The following is a 23,674-nucleotide window of genomic DNA, read 5'->3' on the forward strand; positions in this document are numbered from 1 at the left end:
AATATCTTCATTTATCAGTGCAACAGTCCAATGAATTAGACATTGCTGTAGTCCTTGTCTTTCGGTTGTGGAAATGGAAGCCCACCAAAGTGACATCATTAGCCCCAGACATAACGATTGAATTCCAGAGGTGAGATTTGGAGGTAGTCCCAACAATTGGAACCACTCTCAACCATCTCACAAGGACAGACTGCTTGTGGCCAGCCTGTTAAACAATAGAGAAAGCAAGGCGTATGTGAGCCTCGCATGTGGGAGGTTGACGGAATGTCCACAGTGCTATGCTCCTTCCTGGCCCTGTCTTGACTTGTGTGAATTTGCATGACTCTGCCACAGTGAGTCTGGGATGGCTGGCTTTGAGACTTTCAGTGTCTAAGAGAATACAACTTACCTACTAACATACCAAGTTTCCTGAGACCCATTTTATTTTATTTTTTCAAGGTAGGGTCCCTCTCTAGTCTAGACTGACCTGGAATTCACTATGTAGTCTCAGGCTAGCCTCAAACTCATGATGATCCTCCTGCCTCTGCCTGCTGAGTACTGGAATTAAAGGCATGTGCTACCATGCCTGGTTTATTATTATTATATTATTATTATTATTATTATTATTATTATTATTATTATTATTTTGAGAGTGACAACAGAAAGGCAGAGAAAGAGAATGAACACTCCAGGGCCTCCAGCCACTGTAAACAAACTCCAGATGTGTGTGCCCCCTTGTGCATCTGGCTAACATGGGTCCTGAGTAATTGAGCCTTGAACCAGTGTCCTTAGGCTTCACAGGCAAGTGCTTAACCACTAAGCCATTTCTCCAGCCCTGGTTTATTATTTTTTAAATTTAATTTTTTTATCTGCAAGTAGAGAGAGAGAGAGAAAGAGAGAGAGAGATAATGGGAACAGGCTCACCATCACCTAGTACCACTGCAAATGAACTCCAGATGTATGTGCCACTTTGTGTATCTGGATTGACACAGGTACTGGGGGGTGGCGCCTAGGGCTTCAGACTTTGCAGGCAAGTACCTTTAAGTGCTGAGCCATCTCTTCAGCCTGAGGGCCCTTTCAGTCCTTTATTCCTCTTGCCTCTGTGGCCAGCCAGATGGTCAGAACAGCCCCTTCTGGCCTAACTGACACAAAATATAGCCCTTTCAAGCTACCAGACATGCTCACAATAAGATGCCAACCTAGGGCATAATCAGTTTAACAGTAGTAGTCCCTTCAAAGCCACAAAATTTGGGGGCAACTTGTTACACAGCAATAGCTGATGGCTGATACAAATGGTGCGCCCAAGCAGAAAGCAGGATAAATAGGACCAATAATTGTTAGTATTTGTGATTCTTTTTGGCATATGTATGTATGTAGGTGTGATGTACATGTGTCCATGTTTTCATGTTCTTGTGTGGGCACACGCACATGTGCATGTGCAACTATGCACTTGTGCTTGTGTGTGGAGCCTAGAGTTGCGATAGGGAGTCTTCCTCAATGGCATCCCACCTTATTTCTTCAGGCAGGACTTCTCACTGAACTGGAGATCACTGATCAGCTAGACTGGGTAGCCAGGGAGCACCAGGGATCTACCTGCCTCAGCTTCCTCAGCACTGGGATTTCAGGTGTGTGCCTCAGTGCTCAGCATTTTCCACATGGGTGTTGGAGGTCCAAACTCAGCTTATGTGGAACACACTACCCAGTGAGCTGTCTCCCCAGCCCTTGTTTATGATTCTTGACCCTCAAATTGCAGAAAATTTGAAATTTTGAAAAGACACTCCCTTGTATTTTAAGACTTTTATCATTAAAAAAGAAAAGTAGAAGAACATCAGAGAAGGGAGGTGGGGGAGGCAGCGGGGGAGTGGGAAGATGAAGAGAACGCTCCCAAATGTTGGATCTGGGTGACCCTCCTTCCCTGGTGCCCTAGCCCACCCCCAGTCCCTTCTCTGTCCTGGAGGGCGGCCCCAGCCACCATATACTGCAAACCCAGCTCCTGATCGCAGCTCAGGTCCTGCGTGAAGGTGAGGGCAGAGGAGGGCTGCAGGGCCTGGAGGCCTTGCCTCTGTCCTTGAGATGCCCTCAAGTGGACACGCGGGTCCCCATGCCCCACCAGGGCCGCAGGGAGGTAGGCGTTGAGTTGGGAGAGGAAGCTTTGGAGGTGGAGTCCTGAAGCCCACAGGCAGCAGGGATCAGTTAGGAGTGAGGCTGGTGGTCAGTCTGGAGAAGGCGGCCTGTGGGACAAAGGACAGGTGAGTCAGGGCCAGGGGAATCAGAGGGCCCCACATCAGCCCCCCTGTGTGCCACTTACCAGCCCTGCTGTGAGAAGAGAGCGAGGAGGGTAGAGAGAGCCCACAGGAAGAGATGGGGCAATGGAGCAGAGCCTGAGAGATACAGTAGTGGGTACAGAGAAGGAGGGAGGCCAAGGAGCTGAGCAGAGAGGGAGACCGAGGTAGACAAGGGCAAGGAGAGGCAGGGACAGAAAGATGAGGCTGAGGAAGATAAAGTGAGTTGTAAATACAGTGCTTGCTTCAGCAGCACATATTGCAATGATACAGAGAAGATTAGCATGGCCCCTGCGCAAGGATGACACGCAAATTCATGATGCCTTTTTCAGAGGACTGACCCCTGTCTGGTCCTGATGTTGCACCAGTGCTGGGCCACCTCCAGTGCCAAGAAAAAAGAAAATGACTGAGTTATAAATACAGAGACATAAAAAGAGAGAGCCAGGGCTGATGGTGTATGCCTGTAATCCTGGCTGGCCTTGAGGCTGAGATAGGATGATCAGATATTCAAAGCCAGCCTAGACTTCAGAGTGAATTGAAGGTCAGCTTGAGAAACTTAGTAAGACCCTATCTCAAATAAAAAGTAAAACTAGGGCTGAAAATATGGCTTAGCAGTTAAGGCTCTGACTGGGGAAGCCTAAGGACCCAGGTTCGATTCTCCAGGCCCCACATAAGACAGGTGCACATGGTGGTACATGTGTCTGGAGTTTGTTTGGAGTGGCTAAAAGCTCTGGTGCACCCATTCTCACTTTCTCCCTCTTATCTCTCCTCTATCTGTCTCTAATAAATAAATAAATAAAAATTTAACAATCTTAATAAAAAAGGAAAAGTAAAACTAACACTGGGATGTAGCTCAGGGGTAGAGTGCTACACCTCCAGACCCTGACTGGCAGATACTAAGCAAGTGCTCTACCTCTGAGCTACACCAACCCCCCTCACTGTGGACTCTAGACAAGTGCTCTACCTCTGAGCCACGCCCCCAGCCCCTCACTGTGGGTTCTAGACAAGTGCTCTACCTCTGAGCCACGCCCTCAGCCCCTCACTGTAGATTCTAGACAAGTGCTCTACCTCTGAGCCATGTCCCCAGCCCCTCACTGTGGATTCTAGGCAAGTGCTCTACCTCTGAGCCACGCCCCCAGCCCCTCACTGTGGATCCTAGACAAGTGCTCTACCTCTGAGCCACGCCCCCAGCCCCTCACTGTGGACTCTAGACAAGTGCTCTACCTCTGAGCCACGCCCCCAGCCCCTCACTGTGGATCCTAGTCAAGTGCTCTACCTCAGTCATTTGGGTTTAAAATCAGGATCTTAGTGTTTAGCCCAGGTTGACCATGAACTAATAATCCTGGTAATCCCATATGCCTGGCTTTCCTGCTGCTTTGTACATGTGCACACGCTGGGTGAGGGGCATCTCATGGCCATCTCCATGCTCCAGGCCTCTGCACATGCTTTTTCCTTCTTTTTTTTTTTTTGCATTTTTTGTTTATTTTTAATTGTTTATATTTATTTAAGAGCAACAGACAGAGAAAGAGGGAGAGAGGGAGAGAATGGGCACACCAGGACCTCTAGCCACTGCAAATGAACTCCAGACGCTTGCACCTCCTTGTGCATCTATCTGGGTTACCTAGGTTCTAGGGAATCAAGCCTTGAACCAGGGTCCTTAGGCTTCACAGAGAAGCACTTAACAGGTAAGCCATCTCTCCAGCCCCTGCTTTTCGTTCTGACAGACACTCCTCAAGTCTCCTGGTCTCAGCTCCAAAACCATATCCTTCAGGAAGCCCTTTCTGAATCTCCACCTCCCATACTGGCTTGCAAGGGCTAATGTAGTAACTCATCAGGACTTTTCCAGTAGCCTGCCCATTCTGCAGCCTTACAGTGTGATGGGCCCGTTGCTTGATGGGCTGAGGGCCCTATGAGAGCAGGAGAAACATCATGGCCACCACTGTGTGCAGCGCACTTCCCAACACAGGATGGGGCATAGGGGTTCAGAGGTGGAGTGAGTGAGTGGAGGGAGAGGATGAATGGGTGGGTAGAAGGATATATGAATCACTGGATGGAAGAGAAGACATATCAATGGGTGGATGTAAAGATGGAGCCGGGTGTGGAAGCATACACCTCTAATCCAGCACTCAGGAGACCGAGGTAGAAGGATTGCTACGAGTTTGAGGCCAGCCTGAGAATATAATGAATTCCAGGTCAGTCCAGGCTAGAGCAAGACCTTACCTCACAAAACCAAAACAGAAAAGAAATATATACATGGGTGGATAGAAGGATGGCTGGGTAGACAGATGGATGTGTGGGTACAAGGATGAGTGGATGGACGGAAGGACAGAAAGAGGTGAAGTTGGGGATTTAGCTCAGTGGATGAGCGCTTGCCTAGAAAGCACAAGGCCCTGGGTTCAGTCCTCAGCACTGAAAAAAGAAAAATCACAAAAAAAAAAAAAAGCCAGGCATGGTGGCGCACGCCTTTAATCCCAGCACTCAGGAGACAGAGGTAGGAGGATCGCCATGAGTTTGAAACCACCCTGAGACTCCTTAGTGAATTCCAGGTCAGCCTGGGCTACAGTGAGACCCTACCTCAAAAAAACAAAAAAACAAAGACCAAAAAAAGGGGGGTGGACTAGGACAGAAAGAAGGAAGGAATGATACTAAACTAAGAAGGGTAGACAATCTAGAGAACACTAGAGAGCCACACAGAGTTTTGATCCAGGGAGAGTGAAGGTCTGATCCATCCTTTATTATTTTTCCCCCTAGGGTCTTACTCAAGCCCAAGCTGACCTGGAGTTCACTATGTAGTCTCAGGGTGGCCTTGAACTCACAGCGATCCTCCTACCTCTGCCTCCTGAGTGCTGGGATTAAAGGTGTGTGCCACCAAGCCAAGCTTGATCCATCCTTTAGAAACTGCCCCTCTGCTGGCCATGGTGGCACACGTCTTTAATCCCAGCACTCAAGAGGCAGAGGTAAGAGGATCGCCGTGAATTCAAGCCCAACCTGAGACTACATAGTGAATCCTTCCTAGGTCAGCCTGGGTTAGAGCAAGACCGTACATCAAAAACCCAAAAGAATAAATAAGTAAGATAAACTGCCTCCCCTGCTCCTGGGCATGAGCAAAATGAACCAACACGAGGCCTCTCTGAACCTCAGTTTTCTTATCTATAAAATGGAGACAAGGCAACATCCCCCCCTTGGGGGACTGGCTTAGTGGAAGATCCTCTGAAGTGCAGCCATGATGCCAGAGAAAAGTTTCAGGACTTGGGAGCTGACCGCACCCCACTACTGTAACTTCTCACTTCTGCTCACAGATTCCTTTTCAGAGGCCCTTCCTCTAAGAAGTTTTCCCTGAGATCCCAGAGGGCTGGTGCCACCCTCTTTGCTTAGTGCCACTGGGTGCCACTGGTTCCTCATACTCACGTCCTTACAAGACTAGAATCTTCCCAGGAGCCATACCTAACCTGCAGCACAGCATGGCAACGTGTTTGGGGGATCTCATGTATGACGGTAGGCCTACTGATGGACACATGGGGTGAGGAACAGTAAGTAGACACACGGATGCACAGATGTGTGGCTGTGTGGATGTGTGGCTGGATGGAGAGATGACTAGATGGATGACTGGATGGATGGATTGGGAGTGGGAATAGATGGATGAATGTCCAAATGGGTGAATAGAGGCTGGGGAAATGGCTCAGCAGTTAAAGGTGCTTGCTTGCAAAGTCTACCAGCACAGGTTCAATTCCCCAGCCACTCACATAAAGCCAGATGGGTATACATTTGCAGCAGCAAGAGCCCCTGGTGTGTACATCTACCACAAACACACACACACACATGCATATGCATGCATGCATACATACAAACATTATTTTTAAAAATGAAAAATGGATGGGTAGAGATGGAGAGAGAGTTCAATGGTTAAGGTGCTTGCCTACAAAGCCTAAGGACCCAGACCTGGGTTTGATTCCTCAGTACCTACATAAAGGCAGATGAACAAGGTGGCACATGTGTCTGGAGTTCATTTGCAGTGGCTAGAGGTCCTGGCAAGCCCACTTCTCCCCCCTGCCTCTTTACCTCTCTCAAATAAATAAATTAAATTAATTTAAAAATGGACAGATAGGGCTGGAGAGATGGCTTAGTGGTTGAGCGCTTGCCTGTGAAGCCTAAGGACCCCGGTTCGAGGCTCGGTTCCCCAGGTCCCACGTTAGCCAGATGCACAAGGGGGTGCACGTGTCTGGAGTTTGTTTGCAGAGGCTGGAAGCCCTGGCATGTCCATTCTCTCTCTCTCCCTCTATCTGTCTTTCTCTCTGTGTCTGTTGCTCTCAAATAAATAAATAATTTTTAAAAAATGGACAGATAGAAGGACTGGGGAAATGGCCTAGCGGTTATGCCATTTGCCTGCAAAGCCTAAGGACCTGGGTTCGATTCCCCAGGACCCATGTAAGCCGGATGCACAAGGGGGCACATGTGTCTGGAGTTCATATGCAATGGCTAGAGGCCCTGGCATGCCCATTCTCTCTTTCTATCTGTCTCTTTCTCCCTCATAAATAAATAAATAAATAATTTTAAAGAAAAAAAACCGGATAGCTAGGGGTGAGCAGGTGGATGGATGCAGATGTGTAGGATGGCTGAGTGGGTGGATAGGTGAGCAATGGAGAAGGATGGGTGGGTGTGTGAATGGCTAGATCAATGAACTGAAGAGTGGATGGCTGGATTGTGGGCAGGGGAAAGAGAAGGATGGGAGACATTGAATGTATAGATGAGTGAGTACACAGATGGATACTGAATGGGCGAATGCATGGGTGGATGGTGGGTGACTGGATGTATGCGGTGTGGGGGAACAAATGTATGGATGGATGAATGGATGAGTGGGTGGATAGATGGATGGTTGGATGGAATGATAGATAGGGGCTGGAGTGATGGTTTAGGGTTAAAGTGCTTGTCTGCAAATCCTAAGGTCCCAGGTTTTGTTTTGTTTTGTTTTGTTTCCTTTTTCTGGTTTTTCAAGGTAGGGTTTTGCTCTAGCCCAGGCTGACCTGGAACACATTATGTAGTCTCAGGGTGGCCTCAAACTCATGGTGATCCTTCTATCTCTGCCTCCCAAGTGCTGGGATTAAAGGTGTGCACCACTACGCCTTGCCGAAACCCAGGTTTGATTCTCCAGTACCCACTTAAGCCAGATGCACAAGGTGATGTATGAATCTGGAGTTCGTTTGTAGTGGCTAGAAGTCCTGGTGCTCCATCTGCCCCTCCCCTCTGTTTTGGGGGTTTGGTTTTTTTTGTTTGTTTGTTTTTGTTTTGTTTTGAGGTAGGGTCTCACTCTGGCCCAGGCTGACCTGGAATTCACTATGGAGTCTCAGGATGGCCTCGAACTCAGGTGATCCTCCTACCCCTGCCTCCCAAGTGCTGGGATTAAAGGCATTGCACCACCATGCCCAGCTCTCCCCTCTGTTTTTTTGTTTTTTTTTTTTTTAAGGTAGGGTTTCACTCTAGCCCAGGCTGATCTGGAATTCACTATGTAGTCTCAGGGTGGCCTTGAACTCACAGTGATCCTTCTATCTCTGCCTCTCAAGTGCTGGGATTATCTGGTGTGCATGCTCTCTCTCACACAAATAAATAAAATATATTTTTGGATTTTTTTTTCGAGGTAGGGTCCCACTTTAGCTCAGGCTGACCTGGAATTCACTATGTAGTCTCAGGGTGGCCTCGAACTCATGGCAATCCTCCTACCTCTGCCTCCTGAGTGCTGGGATTAAAGGCGTGCGCCACCATGCCCGGTTCATAAATATTTTTTTAAAAAGAAGAAAGAAGTTTAACAAAAGAATGATGGACAGGCTGTATGAGGTGGGGAAACATGGATGGAGGGTGTAAAACTGAGTGGATGGGTGGGTGAATGAGGCAGCGTCCCTTCAAGCTCTGGGGAGCCCTCCCTCCAGGGTCCCATGTGGGCTGTGTTCTGGCTGAGCCCTCTACTGAAGTGCAGAGGTCTTAGGAAGGGTTGAGAGCATCCCAGGACCCTGGACACTCACCCTCCTCCTGAGCCCAGCCTCTACAGGTAGTGCCACTCTCCTTCTAAGTTCAGGCTCATCCCCACTGATCCTGGAAGGAAAAAGCGGTGATTAATGGGGCCTCCCCCTCACAGATGCCCCTGAGTCCCTCCCACAACCCGTCCTTGACTGGAGTCCTTCACAGGACATACCAAATCATGTCTTAAGAGAGTGCTGGCCCTTCAAGAAAAAGTGGAGGGCTGGAAAAATGGCTTAGCAGTTAAGCGCTTGCCTGTGAAGTCTAAGGACCCCCGTTCGAGGCTCAATTCCCCCACGTTAGCCAGATGCACAAGGGGGCGCACGCGTCTGGAGTTCGTTTGCAGGAGCTGGAAGCCCTGGCGCGCCCATTTTCTCCCTCCCTCCCTCCCTTCCTCTCTCTTTCTCTCTCCCTCCCTCTCTCTCTCTCTCTCTCTTTCTGTCTGCCTCTTGCTCTCTCTGTCACTCTCAAATAAATAAATAAAAATGAACAAAAAAAAAAAAACGAAAAAGAAAAAGTGAAGCCTTCCAATTAGGCTGAGTGACCTTTGTAGAAAAAGGCACGGCAGGAGAACAATGGCACAGTCATCTGCGGCTCCCCTATGCAAAGGGCCCATTGAATATTTCAAGTATGGAGTCCCAGAACTTGCGTGCCGGCTGCGGGGGCGGGGCTTATCTGGGGGCGGGGCTTACCTGGTGTTCTGACAGTCACTTGTGGCTGAGTCTCCGTGTAGCCCGCCATGGGCTGGCCCTCGGGGCTGAACGCTGCACCCTGCCCTAGGAGAGGGGTTGGGGTGCAGGCTGAGCCCAGGAGCCCAGTGAAAGGAGTTGGGGTACAAAATATCTCCAGAAATATAACAAAGGAGCTTTGAGGACCGGCAGAACCCCAGGAAGCCCTTACAGGGGGTTTGGGGTGCAGATGGAGCCTCTGGAGCCCCAGGAAGGGAGTTGGGTGCAGGAAGAGCTCAGAAGCCCCAAGAAGGGGATTGAGGCTGGGCATGGTGGTGCACACCTTCAATCCCAACACTTGGGAGGCCGAGGTAGGAAGATTACCATGAGTTTGAGGCCAGCCTGGGACTACAGAGTAAGTTCCAGCTCAGCCTGGGTTAGAGTGAGAGCCTATCTGGGGGGGGAGAGGGGGCAGCTGGGCGTGGCGCCACACGCCTTTAATCCCAGCACTCGGGAGGCAGAGATAGGAGGATCACCATGAGTTCGAAGCCACCCTGAGACTGCATAGTGAATTACAGGTCAGCCTGAGCTACGGTAGGACCCTACCTCAAAAAAACCAAACAGAGACAGAGAGAGAAAGAATGGAGTTGGGTGCAAGCTGAACCCCAGGTGAGTTGGGGCACGGGCCAGTCCCACCAGGGACTCCAAGAACCGCCCACCCTCTCTGTACCTGTGCGGTTGGATTGATCTATCATGGGCTGCACGATGCGTCTCCGGGCGTTAATGAACCTGGGAAAGGACCAGGGAGAAGGAAGAGTGTGTGAAGAGGGAGCAAGGGACTCAGAGAGAGCAGGAGAGAGGAGAGACCAGCGGCAGGCGGCCAGCGGCCAGCGGGTCACACTTCAGCACCGCGGACAGCGCCCGGTCCTTGGGCCACTCACCAGTTGTTCACTTGCAGGATGGTGAGCCCCGTGTCCTGTGCCAACTGTTTCTTCTGCTCCTCCGAGGGGTACGGGTGCTGTGGCCACCAGCAAGAGTCACCTTGCCTGCCTGGCTGCCGTCTGGTCCCCAAGACCAGGCTTGACCTACCTAGTCCCCAAGGCTTGGGCTGGAGCAGGGCCCAGAGGCCAAGTGCAGCCAGGCTTCAGGCAATTACTCCTGGCAGCCCCGCCTCTGTAGCAATTAGAGGCTAATCGGCAGGCTCTCATTAGGGAGGCTGCTCCAGGAGAGGCACCGGCAAGGCAGGGGGAGAGGCAGGGAGGCCACTCCAGCCCCATCCCATCATTCTAGTTCCCAGCACGTCCCCATAGGTCTCGCCCCATCCCTCTTTCTGACCCTCTTTCCCTCTCCCTCTTCTTCCTCCCTTCTTCCCTCTCTCTCTGCCTCCAGTACTCTCTCCCCATCTCTCTCCGGCCCCCACATCCCACTCAGTTCATTGACTGGTCTCATATTGCTATGTAGTTGAAAATGATCTTGAACTTCTGATCCTCCTGCCTCCACCTCACCAGTGCCGGGATTCCCATGCCTGGTTTATCCAGTGCTGGGCATGGCACCCAGGGCTTCTTGCATGCTGGATAAGTACTCTACATGCCCTGCCTTTTTATTTATTTAGTGTGTGTGTGTGTGTGTGTGTGTGTGTGTGTGTGTGTGTATGTGCAACATATGATGTCACATGGGACTTGTTCACATTTCCTTCAAACTGACAATCCCTCTGCCTCAGCCTCCAAAGTGCCGGGATTTACAGGCATGAGCCACCACCATGCCCAGCTCTTTCCACTTTTCTCTGTGTCCCTCCATCTCTACCTTAGTCTCCTCATACCCTGCATCTTTCTCTATTCCAGCCCCCAGCCCCTCCCCACTCTCTATTTCTCTGCCTCGTTCCATGAGGCAGTGTAGTGAGGTGATTAATGTCAGTCTGCCTGCACTTGAACCCACTTCTAGCTATGTGACCTTGAGCAAGTCCCATACCTCTCTGGGCCTCATCTCCACAGTGCATTTAAGAAGGAACCCTCACCAGGGGAGGTGGCACACGCCTTTAATCCCAACACTCTGGAGACAGAGGTAGGAGGATTGCTGTGAGTTTGAGGATAGCTTGGGACTACATAGTGAATTCCATGTCAGTCTGGGCTAGAGAGAGACCCTATCTCAAAAGACCATAATGATGATGATAATGATGATAACCCCTCCATGGGTACTTGGGGATGGATGTTCGGTGGATGACTGACAGGTGGGTGGGTAGATGGAAGGACAGGGGTTGTGGGGAAGCCATGCAAAAAGGGAATGCGGAGATCTGTCCCAGAATTCTCCATCTCTGGGTATCTCTTGGAGGTTCTGGCCTCTGGGAACAGCGTCCTCCCTCTCTCTGTGCCCCTGTGCACCTGGGCAGCAGGCTCTCACCGAGAGGTGCTGGAAGAGCCAGGCCCTCATGATATTGGTGGCCACTTTGGGGAAGATCCCTCTCTTCTTGTTCCGCCGTCGCTCCTGGTCCATCTCCTCGTCCTCTCCTCCAGAGCTGGGAGAGGCCACACTTGTGTCCAGCCCATCTCCTGAGGGGGGACAAGCATGCTGCATCAGTGGACAGGGACACACGGAGAACCAGGGGCCTCCAGAACTCTCATGCAAGACACTGTAACTCAGCTGATTTTTTTTCCCCTGAAAGTACCACCTGCAGACTATCTAACTGCAGTCCTCGGCCGGACTCAGTCCCATGTTTTCCTCTAACCCTCCAGAGCTCCTCACCTTGCTCGCTGGAGTTGTCCCCACTCTGGGAAGCCAAACCTCCACTGGATGGACCTGGGGTCCCCAAGTGTACAGACCCACTGTCCTCATGGTCTCTGATCCACGTGTCCGTCTAGAAAACATGAGCGGGGTGTGACTGCAAAGGCTTTGGGCACGACATAATACAGAGTCCCTGTTCCCTGAGGGAAGCCCATATCTGCTTCTGCCCTGGCTGTGTGACCGTGGACCAGTCACTTAAAACCCTGGGTCTGTTTCTGAAACTGGAAAACGCAGGACAATAGCAGCTCACATTCTGGAATGAGAAACATACAATGAGCTCATTTCTAGAAAGGTGCAAAGAGATTACCCAGTAAGGATGAGTCACACAGGTCTCCATAGCGCATGTATGAAACTCTTGGGAACTGCGGGCGCTTTCTAGTTCAGATCTTCTCACTCTGAGAGTCCAAGGTGGTGGTGCACACGTTTAATCCCAGCACCCAGGATGCTGAGGCAGGAGGATTGCTACCAAATATGAGCCCTGGTAGCAGAACTTGGCCTACAGAGTAAGACCCCGACTCAAAAACCCAACCAACGAACCATTTTCTCTCTGAGACAGGAAATTGGATCCAACAGTGTGCTTCCTAATCACCCCCAGCGGGGCAGCAGAGCCACCACACTATCAAACCCATTAACATTTCTCTGGCAAACCAGATGAATATTTAACTAAGTGGAATAAATACCCACTATAAATAGCCTCTCATTAGTTCAGGTCAGATGTGCTGCCAAATGAGTTTGCACTGAACTTAATAAACAAAAACAAAAAAGTTGAAACTGAGTTTTCAGACACCTTTTTTCTCTGAAGTGCTTGAGATTCAACTTAGGATCTCAGGCATGCTAGCCAAGTGCTCTACCCCCAAGCCACATCCCCAGCCCCTCACTGTGTATTCTAGACAACTGGTCTACCTGTGAGCCACACCCCCACCTGCTCACTCTGGATTCTAGACAAGTATTCTACTGTTGAGCCACACATAGCTGGTTTTCAGAAATTTTTAAGTCTCAGAATTTCAGGGAGCTCAGGTTCTAATGTTGTTGTTGTTGTTTTTTATTTCTGGTTTGGTTTTTTGGTTGTTGTTTTGTTTTTGTTTTTTCTTTGGTTTTCGAGATAGGGTCTTGCACTATCCCAGGCTGATCTGGAATTAGTATTAGTCTCAGGCTGCCCTTGAACTCATAGTAATCCTCCTACCTCAGCCTCCCAAATGCTGGGATTAAAGGTGTGCTACACCATACCTGGCTTGGTTTTGGGGGGAGTTGGGGGAGTTCGAGGTAGGGTCTCACTCTAGCTCAGGCTGTTCTGGAATTCACTATGCATTCTCAGGATGGCCTTGAACTCTTAAGAGATCCTCCTACCTCTGCCTCCCAAGTGCTGGGATTAAAGGCGTGTGCCACCATGCCGGGCAGTTTTGTGTTTTTTTTTTTTAATTTATTTATTTATTTGAGAGCGACAGACACAGAGAGAAAGACAGATAGAGGGAGGGAGAGAGAATGGGCGCGCCAGGGCTTCCAGCCTCTGCAAACGAACTCCAGACACGTGAGCCCCCTTGTGCATGTGGCTAACGTGGGACCTGGGGAACCGAGCCTCGAACCGGGGTCCTTAGGCTTCACAGGCAAGCGCTTAACCACTAAACCATCTCTCCAGCCCCAGTTTTGTGTTTTTGAGACAGGTTCTTAATTCTCTACATCAAGCTGGTCTGAGACTTTATATAGCCCAAAATGATATTGAGGGTACATTAATTCTCCTTCTCAGCCTCTAGTGTGCCAGGAGGATAAGACTACGCCACATGCCCAGCCATCTTGAGACATTTATGTGGCATATAAGTGAACATGCCTTATCTGTGTTTCTGAACTCCAGTTACATTCATGGATCCTGACTTTCCCCAGCTGTGGACAGACAGCAGGCAAACACTGTTCCCCAGAGAAGGTATATGTGCATACAAGTGGGGGAAGTGATTGTTTGTGGGTATAGTGACAGCAAGAATTGAAAGTGGAGTGCGTGTGATGCCTATGACAGGCCTGTGTGGATGTCTCTGATCCTAGTGATTACAAGGTTCCTTTTTGCTTTGTCTGTGACACAGTTTGGGGATTGGGTTTTCTACTTATGAGGCTGTGCCTGTGGTAACTGTCATGCCTGCAAAGTGAGTGTGTGACTGTAGGGGTGGCTGTCTTTTGAAGGTAGCTGAAGCTGTATGAGTCTGAGTACAGGAAGCTGTAACCCATCCTCACACACCAAGCATGCACCATGAGCATGTTTGTGTGCTAGGTCTGAGGACAGCAGGTCCTTGAGGCTGTCCTGTGACAGTGGTCTGCAGATATACCTCAGACACTGAAGTGCTGTGTGCCTGTTCTTGACTTCAAGTGTCATTACTGGGTGTGACCAACTGGTTTGACTTCTCCCTCAGCTTGACTGTTGTCTCATAGCTGCAGCAAGTCAGAATCAATAAGGCGGTCATGTGTGCAACTGCTGTCTGGCCATTGTGCTCATCCACTGGTCCTGAGTCAATCTCACTGTTTCCAGACCATACTGTTTCCAAGTTTGCATGGATAAATCTCTGTAGCCAAGTCACATGGCATGTGTACAGTGTCCACACACCTTCTGAACTTGACTCTGAAGTGTGCCCAAGGGCCCCACAATCAGTCAGGGTCTGGGTATGGCTGGATCTGAGTCTGGGCAGCAGTATTTGGGGGCTGTCTGGATCCATCTTTGTCTGGGAATCAGTTTTATGTGGCATTGAGTGTGTGTTGTGCATCTGCTCACTCTAGAAGCGATATACTGGAGCAGCTGTAGCATCTGTACTACTATCTCACTCTAGAAGTGAGGTTCTGGAGCAGCTATAGGACCTGTGCTAATATCTCACTCTAGAAGTGAGGTACTGGAGCAGCTGTAGGACCTGTGCTACTATCTCACTCTAGAAGTGAGGTACTGGAGCAGCTGTAGGACCTGTGCTACTATCTCACTCTAGAAGTGAGGTGCTCGAGCAGCTGTAGGACCTGTGCTAATATCTCACTCTAGAAGTGAGGTGCTCGAGCAGCTGTAGGACCTGTGCTACTATGTCATGGCTGGGTTTTGGCTGTACCAGAGTTGGGTGGCCGTGTGGGAACCAGCATGGATGCAACTGAGCATATGAGTGGTGTCCACAGCTCCTGGGGTGCGTGTGTGCGTATGCATGTGTGTGCACATGTGTGTGTGCACGTGTGTGTGTGTGCATGTCTGGACTGTGGTCTAGATGTTTCTGCATCCATGTAGCACTTGGGTTGTGGCTGTGTGATCATGTGCAATGTATGCCCCATAGCAAGCAGTATTGATGTGTTGAGGTGTGAAGCATGCCCTTGTAGCCAGAAGATGCTCAGTGCCCTTTGGGTGCCCACCTGGTCTGGGAGGCTGGGGCAGGAGGCTGCATAGTCCTCGAGGTCTTCCCTGCAGCCACTGTCCCGATCCTCGATGACCAGGTCGATGGGCATCTTTCCCTTGAGGCAGGTGATGTAGCGGTGACAGAAGTTGTCGCACAGGTCATGGACCTGGGGGGGGCGGGCGGGGGTAGCAGGGTACTGGAGGCAACCAAGGAGGTGCCGGGCTAGGGAACACAAGTTGTGGACCTGAGGGGGCAGTGAAGTGCTCAAGGGCAACCATGGGGGTGCTACAGCTAGGGCACACAGGTCGTGTGCCTGTGTGTGGGGGAAAGCAGGGTGCTGGGGACAATCTGTGGGGTGCCCGCTCTGTGGTGCTCAGGTTCAGAACAGCAGTCTGCTTCCACTCCAATGGTAGTGGGGGGTGTCTAGGAGGCTGCACAGAGCAGGTTTGGGGCAGGGGCACATGGGAATCTCTCACCTTCTCCAGCTCCAGCAGGTGAAACCGAAGCACCTGGATGGCCTGGACCATCTGCAAACAGGGAAGAAGAAGAAGAAGAGAGAAAGGGAGAGAAGCTGGGCATGGTGGGTGCACACCTGCAATCCCAGCACTCAGGAAGCTGACAGGAGGAGCATCCAGAGTTCTAGGCTAGCCTGGGATGGACTACCTAGTGAGGCTGAGACAAGCCTGAGCTACAGAGTGAGACCCCCCCACTCCAAAACAGAAGCAAAATGATAGCAGGCATGCATGAGATAGAGTAACAAAACCAGTGAAGAAGACAGCAGAGGACAACAGGGGCCAGCGAGAGAGCCCGACATGACCAGCCATTAGAAGAGGAAAGGTGGAGTCATGCTGGGCGTGGTGGTGCACAAGTTCATCCCAGCACTCAGGAGGCAGAGGTAGGAGGATAGCAGTGAGTTTGAGGCCACCCTGAGACTACATAGGGAACTCCAGGTCAGCCTGGGCTAGAGCGCAACCCTACCCACAACACCGCCTCCGCCAGCCCCCTGGCAACAAAAGGTGGAGACAGAGATCGGAGATAGGGAAAGAACACATCACAAGAGGAGTTAGCCCAGAGATGCTGCGGCCTTGTACACTCCAAGCCCACCTGCCCAGGACTCCTGTTCCTGCCTCCTCCTGAGAACTATATTGCCTAGAATCCTTTGCGAGAGGGTGTGGCCAAAAGGAAGCCTGGGGCCAAAGAAACTAAGGTGTTTGCTCTCTCTTCCCCCGCCCCCCCGCCTTTGCATTTTTACAGGTGAGTCACTTGCCCTCACTCACAGAGCTAGACTGGCAGAACTGGGATTTGAACTTGGCTCAACAGGTCCTGTTCTCAAGCAAATGGACAAGGATGGTGATCTGAGAACATGGACTAGTGGTTTCCTCTCTGCACTCCTCAATAACCCCGGGGATATGAGTGTGGCACAGGACATGAGATGCCTGTACAGGGGACGTGTGGAGGGCCAGGGCTCACCAGATTGTCCAGCTCAGGATTGGAGGAGAAGAGTGGCCTCTCGGATCGGATCTGGGAGGGAGAAGAGAGGCCAGGCAGGGCACATTCCGCCTCCTGCCCGCCCTCCCTGAGCCACCTTGGTGCCAGGCCTTCAGGGTCGCCCACCTGCTTGGCAAAAGCAGCTATGTCCTCGTTGAAGGAATCCGAGGAACAGACATCGCCGCCCAGAGGTGAGCCCAGCCCAGCCGAGGTGCCATCTCGAGGCGAGCATGTGGCCAGTTCACACTTCTCAAAGACCAGAGCCAAGAGCGGGAAGAGTGGGTGTCTGGGGAGGGGCCAGAAAAAGGGATCATCTCCTGAGGGCAGGTAGGGAGCCACTGGCAGGAGACAGTGGACCCGGAAAGAAAAGTTGGAGACAGAAAGACCCCCCCCCAGAGACATATACAATATGCCCCAGGAGCCCCTGCCAGGTCCCACTCACCCATAGATCTCATCTTTCTCCCTCTTCAGGCCTTCGCTGTCCAAGCCTGTGGGTAGGGGCTGGGGAGGCCTGTGTGGGCCGTAGGGCCCCTGGGCTCGTGGTGCTGGGGGCGCTGCCTCCGAGAAGCCAGCCAGGGCTGCCGAGCGATCCGGGTCTGCGAAGCCTGGGTAGTGGCGCAGCTCATCATACTGGGGAGAGGGAAGCCTTCAGAAGGTCAGCGTCCCCAAGCCTCAGCCTTCCTACCCTGGGATCCACAAGATGCACCTCTGTCCTTTAAAGATCTTAGTGTCTCTGTCTCTCCTCTTAATTCCCGGGTTTCCCATGGACTTGTCTAGGTATGAATGTGAGTCCCATCCAGAAAAGAAAAAGGCCCTTCAGGGATTCCTGATGCATGGACAGAAGGACCCAAAGGAAGACTGACCCAGGTCTGGGCATGCCTGAGGGAACTGGTGGCTTGCTGGTAACCTAGGGAGGGAAGAGGTTCAGAGAGATTCAAATAGACAAGAACAGGGGAGGGGGGAAACACAACACAGGATTTCACAAGGGATGGGCCCAAAGAACCCACTGAAACAGTACTGCCATATACAGGCTTTCGGGAAGTGGAGATGGAATTCAGCTTCTCAGCAAACACTCCACCACTGAGCCACGCCGCCAGCCCCTCCTTCACTGTGCACTCCAGACAAGTGCTCTACCGCTGAGCCATGTCCCCAGCCACTTACTGTGGATTCTAGACAAGTGCTCTACCTCTGAGCCACGCCCCCAGCCCCTCATTGTGGATCTAGACAAGTGCTCTACCTCTGAGACACACCCCCAGCCCCTCACTGTGGACTCTAGACAAGTGCTCTACCTCTGAGCCACGCCCCCAGCCCCTCACTGTGGATCTAGACAAGTGCTCTACCTCTGAGCCACGCCACCAGCCCCTCACTGTGGATCCTAGACAAGTGCTCTACCTCTGAGCCACGCCCCCAGCCCCTCACTGTGGATTCTAGACAAGTGCTCTACCTCTGAGCCACACCCCCAGCCCCTCACTGTGGACTCTAGACAAGTGCTCTACCTCTGAGCCAGGCCCCCAGCCCCTCACTGTGGATCCTAGACAAGTGCTCTACCTCTGAGCCACGCCCCCAGCCCCTCACTGTGGATTCTAGACAAAAGCTGTGCCATTGAGTCTGTCCTCAGACATGTTTGCTTCTTTTTTTGTTGGTTTGTTTTTTTTTAATTTTTTTGTTTAATTTTTAACATAGGGTCTCCTTCTAAACCAGGTTGACCTGGTTCACTATGTAGTCTTAGGTTTGCCTGAAACTCACAGGGATCCTGACTCTACCTACCAAGTACTAGAATTAAAGGCACGTGCCACCACTCCCTGTTTATTATTAGTAGTATTATTATTTTGGTTTTTCAAGGTAGGGTCTCACTCTAGCTCAGGCTGACAAGGAATTTGCTATGTAGTGTCAGGGTGGCCTCGAACTCACAGCGATCCTCCCACTTTTGCCTCCCAAGTGCTGGGTTTAAAGGCATGCATCACCACGCCCAGCTATTATTATTTTTTTTGAGACATGATCTCACTCTAGCCCAAACTGTCCTTGAACTCATGGTGTTCCTCCTGCCTCAGCCTCCTGACCTGGAATTAAAGGAATGTGCCATCACTCCAAAGTCCCTTTTGGCTTGTGAGAGAAAGTGTCATTTTGTAGCCTGGCTGGCCTCAGACTCATAGCAGTCTTCCTGACTCAGTTTCCAGAGTGCTGGGATTACAGGCATGCAACACCAAGGCCAGCTAACGACACATTCTTGAATGTCTTAACAACTTCTCACATCCCACCCACCATTTGAATCCACCGTACTCATAGGTATGGCCAGTTGTACAAACAGCCTACATGCACACTCATGTGACACACACATCCATAGATACGCTGTAGTGTATGTTTTCTACAACATGCAAGCTTAGAGTACCACACCTCACCCCCAATCACCGGAGACACCCTACATGCACGCGTGCGCCCACACACCCCAACAAACGGAAAGTTAAAAACCAAAGGAATGAATGGCTAAATGAGTTACGAGTTCTCTAGCAGAGGGCCTGGCCATCCAAGAGATACGTGATGAAGGGGAGGGTCACCCCATGCCAACTGCCCACAACCCAAAGAGCAAAAGGAAACACGGTGACCCTGTGTCAGGGCCCTGGCGTCACAGAACCACAGCACACCTGAGGCAGCCAGAGAGACCTTCCTATCACCAGGCCAAAGACTGTCCACGGCTGTGAAGAAACTGAGCTGGGAGGCAAGGGCTGGTAGAGGCTGACAGAGGGTCCTGCCTGGTGGTCTGCCCGGCACTGGGTCCATGGAGCCCGGCCCTTCATCTCTGTCACTCCCTCTCCGCCTCACTTCCTCGCCTAACTTCTCCAGTGCCCTGTATTTAACACACCTGCTCCCTGGTTCCTCACACACCATGAGATGGGTGCTCTCTGCCTGTGACACCTTCCACAGTGGGTCACCCGCTTCCCATCGCCAGGACCCAAAAAGAGAGTCCCTTGCCCAGCAGCCTGGCCAAAGCCTGTTCTCCAGCAATGCCCCCAACCCTGACCCGGGGTGGGCAGGTCTGGACCGCAGGAGATCCCAGAGAAGCCAAGGAGGGCAGCAGAGAAGAGGGAGGAGTCCGAGTCGGGGGAGGGACGGAGAACATCAGACAGAGAAGGGACAGTGAGGGGGAGAGAGGGGCAGTGAGGGACAGGGGCTCACGGAGGGACAGAGAGGAGGGCAGGGAGGGACAGAGAGAGGGACAGAGGGGTCCACTGCAGGGCCGAGGGGGGGACAGAGGGGGACACGAGGGACAGGGGGGACAGCGAAGGACAGAGGGGCTCACTGCGGGGCACAGGGGCAGACTGGGCGCCCGCGGGATGGGCGCGGCCACCTACCCTCCGGGCCATGGGCCGGGCGTGCTCGGCGGCGCCCCGCGGTCACGGCCGGGGGCTCATCGCGGCGGGGCCCCCGCGCTCCCCGAGGCCGTCCCCGCCCGCTGCCGGGTCGCCGAGCGGCCGAGACCCGCCGATCGCGGCCGAGGGCGGCGGCGGCTCCTGCGCTCCGGCCCGGCCTGTGTCACATCCGGAAGTTCACGCGGAGACGCTTAACCCGCTGTCCGCCGGCGGGCACCGCCGCCCGCTCCCCCGGGTGCTCGGCGCCTCCTCCCGGCCTGCCCCTCCTCTCCACCGAGTCACCTCCCCCGCGTCGTCTTCAGCGCCCCCGGCCCCTCCTCCGCCTGCAAGGCTGGCCTTTGTATCCCAAGTTCCCAGGGTCCCTTCCCTCCCTCCTCCTATCCTCTCTCCCTCTCCCTCTCTCTCTCCCTCTCTCTCTCTCTCTCTCTCCCCTTCTCCCTCTCCCTTCTCCAGCCTCTACCTTCTCCAGTTTTGCCCCTCCCTCTGCTTTGAGTCTCCTCCCTTCTCTCTCTACACCCCTCCCACTCCCTCACCCTCCTCTCCGCCTGCCCCCCACCCCCTGCTGGGCTCACAGCTTCCAGACCCTGGGCCTTTGTATCCCCGGTTCCCGAGGTCCTCACCCTCCCTCTGGGTCCCCTCCAGCCCACCCCCATCTCTCTCTTCACCTAGGAGCACATTATCTACCCACCCCTCTTCTCTTACCCTGGCCCCTGTCTCTCTCTCCCCTGTCTGTCTGTCTGTCTGTCTGTCTGTGTCTGTCTGTCTGTCTACAGACTCAGAGCAAAACAAGAGACAGGAAGAAACCAAAACTGAATTCCTATATTTCACTTTCCTGGCAGCTCTCCTTGTCCCCCCCAGGAGACAGGAGACTGGACTGTGGGTGTGTGTGTGTGTGTGTGTGTGTGTGTGTCGTTCTCAGCAAGCAGTGTCCGAGTGTGTTTGGTTGTTGAGCCAATGTGTGTGTGATCCATTGTCCCTCTACCTATCTCTGACCCCTGCCCTCTAGAACATTCTTAGCCTCATAGTCTATGTTCCTTAAACTTCTCTCAGGGAGGGGGTGGGTTCCTCAAAACAGGGTAAATGGTGAGTCTTAAGTTGAAGAACTGCTGTCCCATTCCTATGACAAGTTTTGAAATGGGGCTCTTCTGACATTAAAAAAAAAAAAAAAAAAAAAAAAAAAAAAAAGGCTTGTACCGGGTGTGGTGGCACATGCCTTTCTTTAATCCTGGCACTCAGGATGCAGAAGTAGGAGGATCGCTGTGAGTTTGAGGCCACCCTGAGACTACCTAGTGAATTCCAGGTCAGCCTGGGCTAGAGTGAAACCCTACCTCAAGAAACAAAAAAGGAAACAAAAAAATGTACCAGGCACGGTGGCTCATGACCATAATCCCAGCACTTAGGAGGGAGAGGAGAATCATGAGTTCATGGCCAGGCTGGGCTACACGGTGAAACTTATCCAAAAACAAAAATGAGAGAGAGAGAGACCCAGAAACTCAGAGACACGGGCATACAGGCTCAGAGACAGAGACAGAGAGAGAGAGAGAGAAAGGGGGGCGAGGGTGGGAGAGAGAGAGAAACAGAGGTCCAGGGAGAGCAGGCAGCAGAGAGCTTGCTGGAGGCAGCGCCACCCTGCTGAGCTCAGTAAAGGTATGTTTTATGACTCCCATAAACAGGCCTGCTGGCTCTTTATCTTCCCTGCTGGAAATCAAACAGAAGCACCAAGACCCAGGCCCAAGGTGGGCCTGACAGGTGGAGCAGGCCCCGCACCAGGAGGGACCAGAGGGAGACAGCCTAGCTTGTGGGAAGGATGGGGTGGTGAGTGACTGGGGGGGGGGGGAGAGACGCAGGCTTGGACCAGGGACCTGGTTCCCTCCTCCCATTCCAGGTCCTGCAGCTCAGAGCCTCTGACGCTTCCTGGCGTCTCCATTCTCTCTTCTTCCTCCCTCCCCATTCCTTCCTTCCTTCCTCCCTCCTTCCCTTTCTTCCTTCCTTCTTCTCTTCATTCCTCTTCCTTTTCCTGCCTACCCCACTTCTCAGTCACCCTGCAAGCCCTTATAAGTTGCCATCTCCAAGGTGTCCAGGGAGCATGGAACCCTAATCCTTCTGCAACATTTCCTTCTTCCCTCTGGAACAGGCCCTGGAGGGTATTGAAGACACGCTCAAACTAGAGGGTGCCTGTTTTCAGGGACCTAACCCCCCAGCACAAAGACCCCACAACAAGGATGCTCACACCAAATGGAGCCCCTCACCCTACCATTGCAAATTGTCCTTTAAGGCAGGCAGGAGACAAGGGGTCTGGCCACAAACACACCCCCCCCTGTGTACACACAGGGGTTTTGGAGCAGAAAATTAATTGAAATGACTTTTTAATTAAAGATGCAAGATTCTTCTGCCCACTCCCCCACTTCTACCATTAACCAAGATTCAGGGCTGGCGGCCTGGAAGTCTGGATCTTGTTTTCAGGTGTGATGCGTGCTGAGGGTCACTTAGGCCTGCACAGAGAAGAGAGTCAGATAGAGAACGGGCCTCTAGCTACTACAAGAGAATGCCAGATGCCTGTGCACTTTTGTGCATCTGGCTTTACACGGATTCTGGGAAACTGAATCCAGGTCATTAGGCTTTGCAGGCAAGCGCCTTAACTACTGAGCCACCTCTCCAGCCCTGGTTTGTTTTTTTTCTTTTTGGTTGTTGTTGTTGTTTTGTTTTTTGGGTTTTTTTTTTGTTTTGTTTTTTTTTTTTTTTTTTGAGACATAGCCTCATGTATCCTGGCTGGCCTTGAACTCTCTGTGTAGCTGAGAATCACCTCAAACTCCTGATCCTACTGCCTCCACCTCCCAAGTGCTGAGATTCCAGATGTGCACCACTGGCTGCTGTGGGTGTGCGTGTTGTATGCACGTGTGTGTGCAGATGCAAACACCTGTGTGCACCCCGCAGAAGCTGGAGGAGAACGCCAGGTCCCCTCCACCACGGCTCTTCTGCCCCGTTTCCTCGAGGTAGAGTCTCTCGTGGAGGCTGACGCCACCGTTCACACTGGTTGACCAGCAAGCCCCAGCCATCCTCACAACTCTGACCCCCTCAGTACTGGTGTTGCCCGTGAATGTGGCCGTGCCAGGCTGCTTATGTGGACGCTGAGGGCAGAGCTTAATCTCCATGCTTGCACAGCAGACGCTCTTACCCATGAAGCCATTTCCTCAGCCATCTTGAATTTTTCTTTTTTGATCTTTTTTTTTTTTTCCAAGGTAGGGTCTCACTCTAGCCCAGGCTGACCTGGACTTTACTATGTATTCTCAGGGTGGCCTGGAACTCATGGCGATCCTCCTACCTCCGTCTTCTGAGTGCTGGGATTAAAGGCGTGCGCCACCACGCCCGGCTTTTTTGATCTTTTGAGACGGTTTCTGTGTAGCCCAGGCTGGCCTCATGCTGTGATCCACCTATGGCCTCAGCCTCTCCCCCATGCTGGGATGATCGCCGCGTACTCCCAGGCCTGTAATGGGAGTTGATCCTGAGCAGAGACGTGTGCTCTCGCCCAGATCCACTGCTGGGTTAGTGGGGAGAGGGTGGCAGAGAGAAAGGGGCTGGGCTGGCCAGAGAGGTTCCCCAGGTGTCCACCGCTGCCCTGCGCTCAGACAGAACTTCCAGCTCCCAACAAGGACAGAGATGGGGCTCCTGGGCATAAATCTTTTTTTTTAAATACATATTTTTTTAATTTTTTATTTATTTATTTGAGAGCGACAGACACAGAGAGAAAGACAGGT

The 23,674-nt window shown here is 52.0% G+C and overlaps 1 protein-coding gene and 1 pseudogene across 5 annotated transcripts; one reads left to right on the forward strand and one right to left on the reverse strand.

Moving 5' to 3' along the window:
* Nucleotides 1–1,761: 1,761 nt before the first annotated feature.
* Meis3 (Meis homeobox 3) lies at nucleotides 1,762–19,955 on the reverse strand. 5 transcript variants are annotated; one of them, XM_045134380.1, is made up of 13 exons: nucleotides 19,902–19,955; nucleotides 16,994–17,181; nucleotides 16,678–16,837; nucleotides 16,534–16,584; nucleotides 15,540–15,590; nucleotides 15,080–15,178; nucleotides 11,678–11,789; nucleotides 11,336–11,484; nucleotides 9,880–9,956; nucleotides 9,669–9,727; nucleotides 8,963–9,041; nucleotides 8,276–8,345; nucleotides 1,762–2,210 (listed from the first exon to the last, which is right to left on the reverse strand). In XM_045134380.1, the coding sequence occupies exons 1-13, from the start codon at nucleotides 19,911–19,913 to the stop codon at nucleotides 2,169–2,171; spliced, it is 1,149 nt and encodes a 382-aa protein (XP_044990315.1). In that variant the 5' UTR covers nucleotides 19,914–19,955; the 3' UTR covers nucleotides 1,762–2,168. The 5 variants fall into 5 exon arrangements, with proteins under 5 accessions (XP_044990315.1, XP_004672837.1, XP_044990314.1 ...); XM_004672780.2 differs by having other exon boundaries at nucleotides 8,963–9,046; XM_045134379.1 differs by having other exon boundaries at nucleotides 15,080–15,229.
* LOC123454904 lies at nucleotides 2,499–2,590 on the forward strand (annotated as a pseudogene).
* Nucleotides 19,956–23,674: the final 3,719 nt, after the last annotated feature.

Source organism: Jaculus jaculus, chromosome 14, assembly GCF_020740685.1.
Source record: "Jaculus jaculus isolate mJacJac1 chromosome 14, mJacJac1.mat.Y.cur, whole genome shotgun sequence".
NCBI classification, from domain to species: Eukaryota; Metazoa; Chordata; class Mammalia; order Rodentia; family Dipodidae; genus Jaculus; species Jaculus jaculus.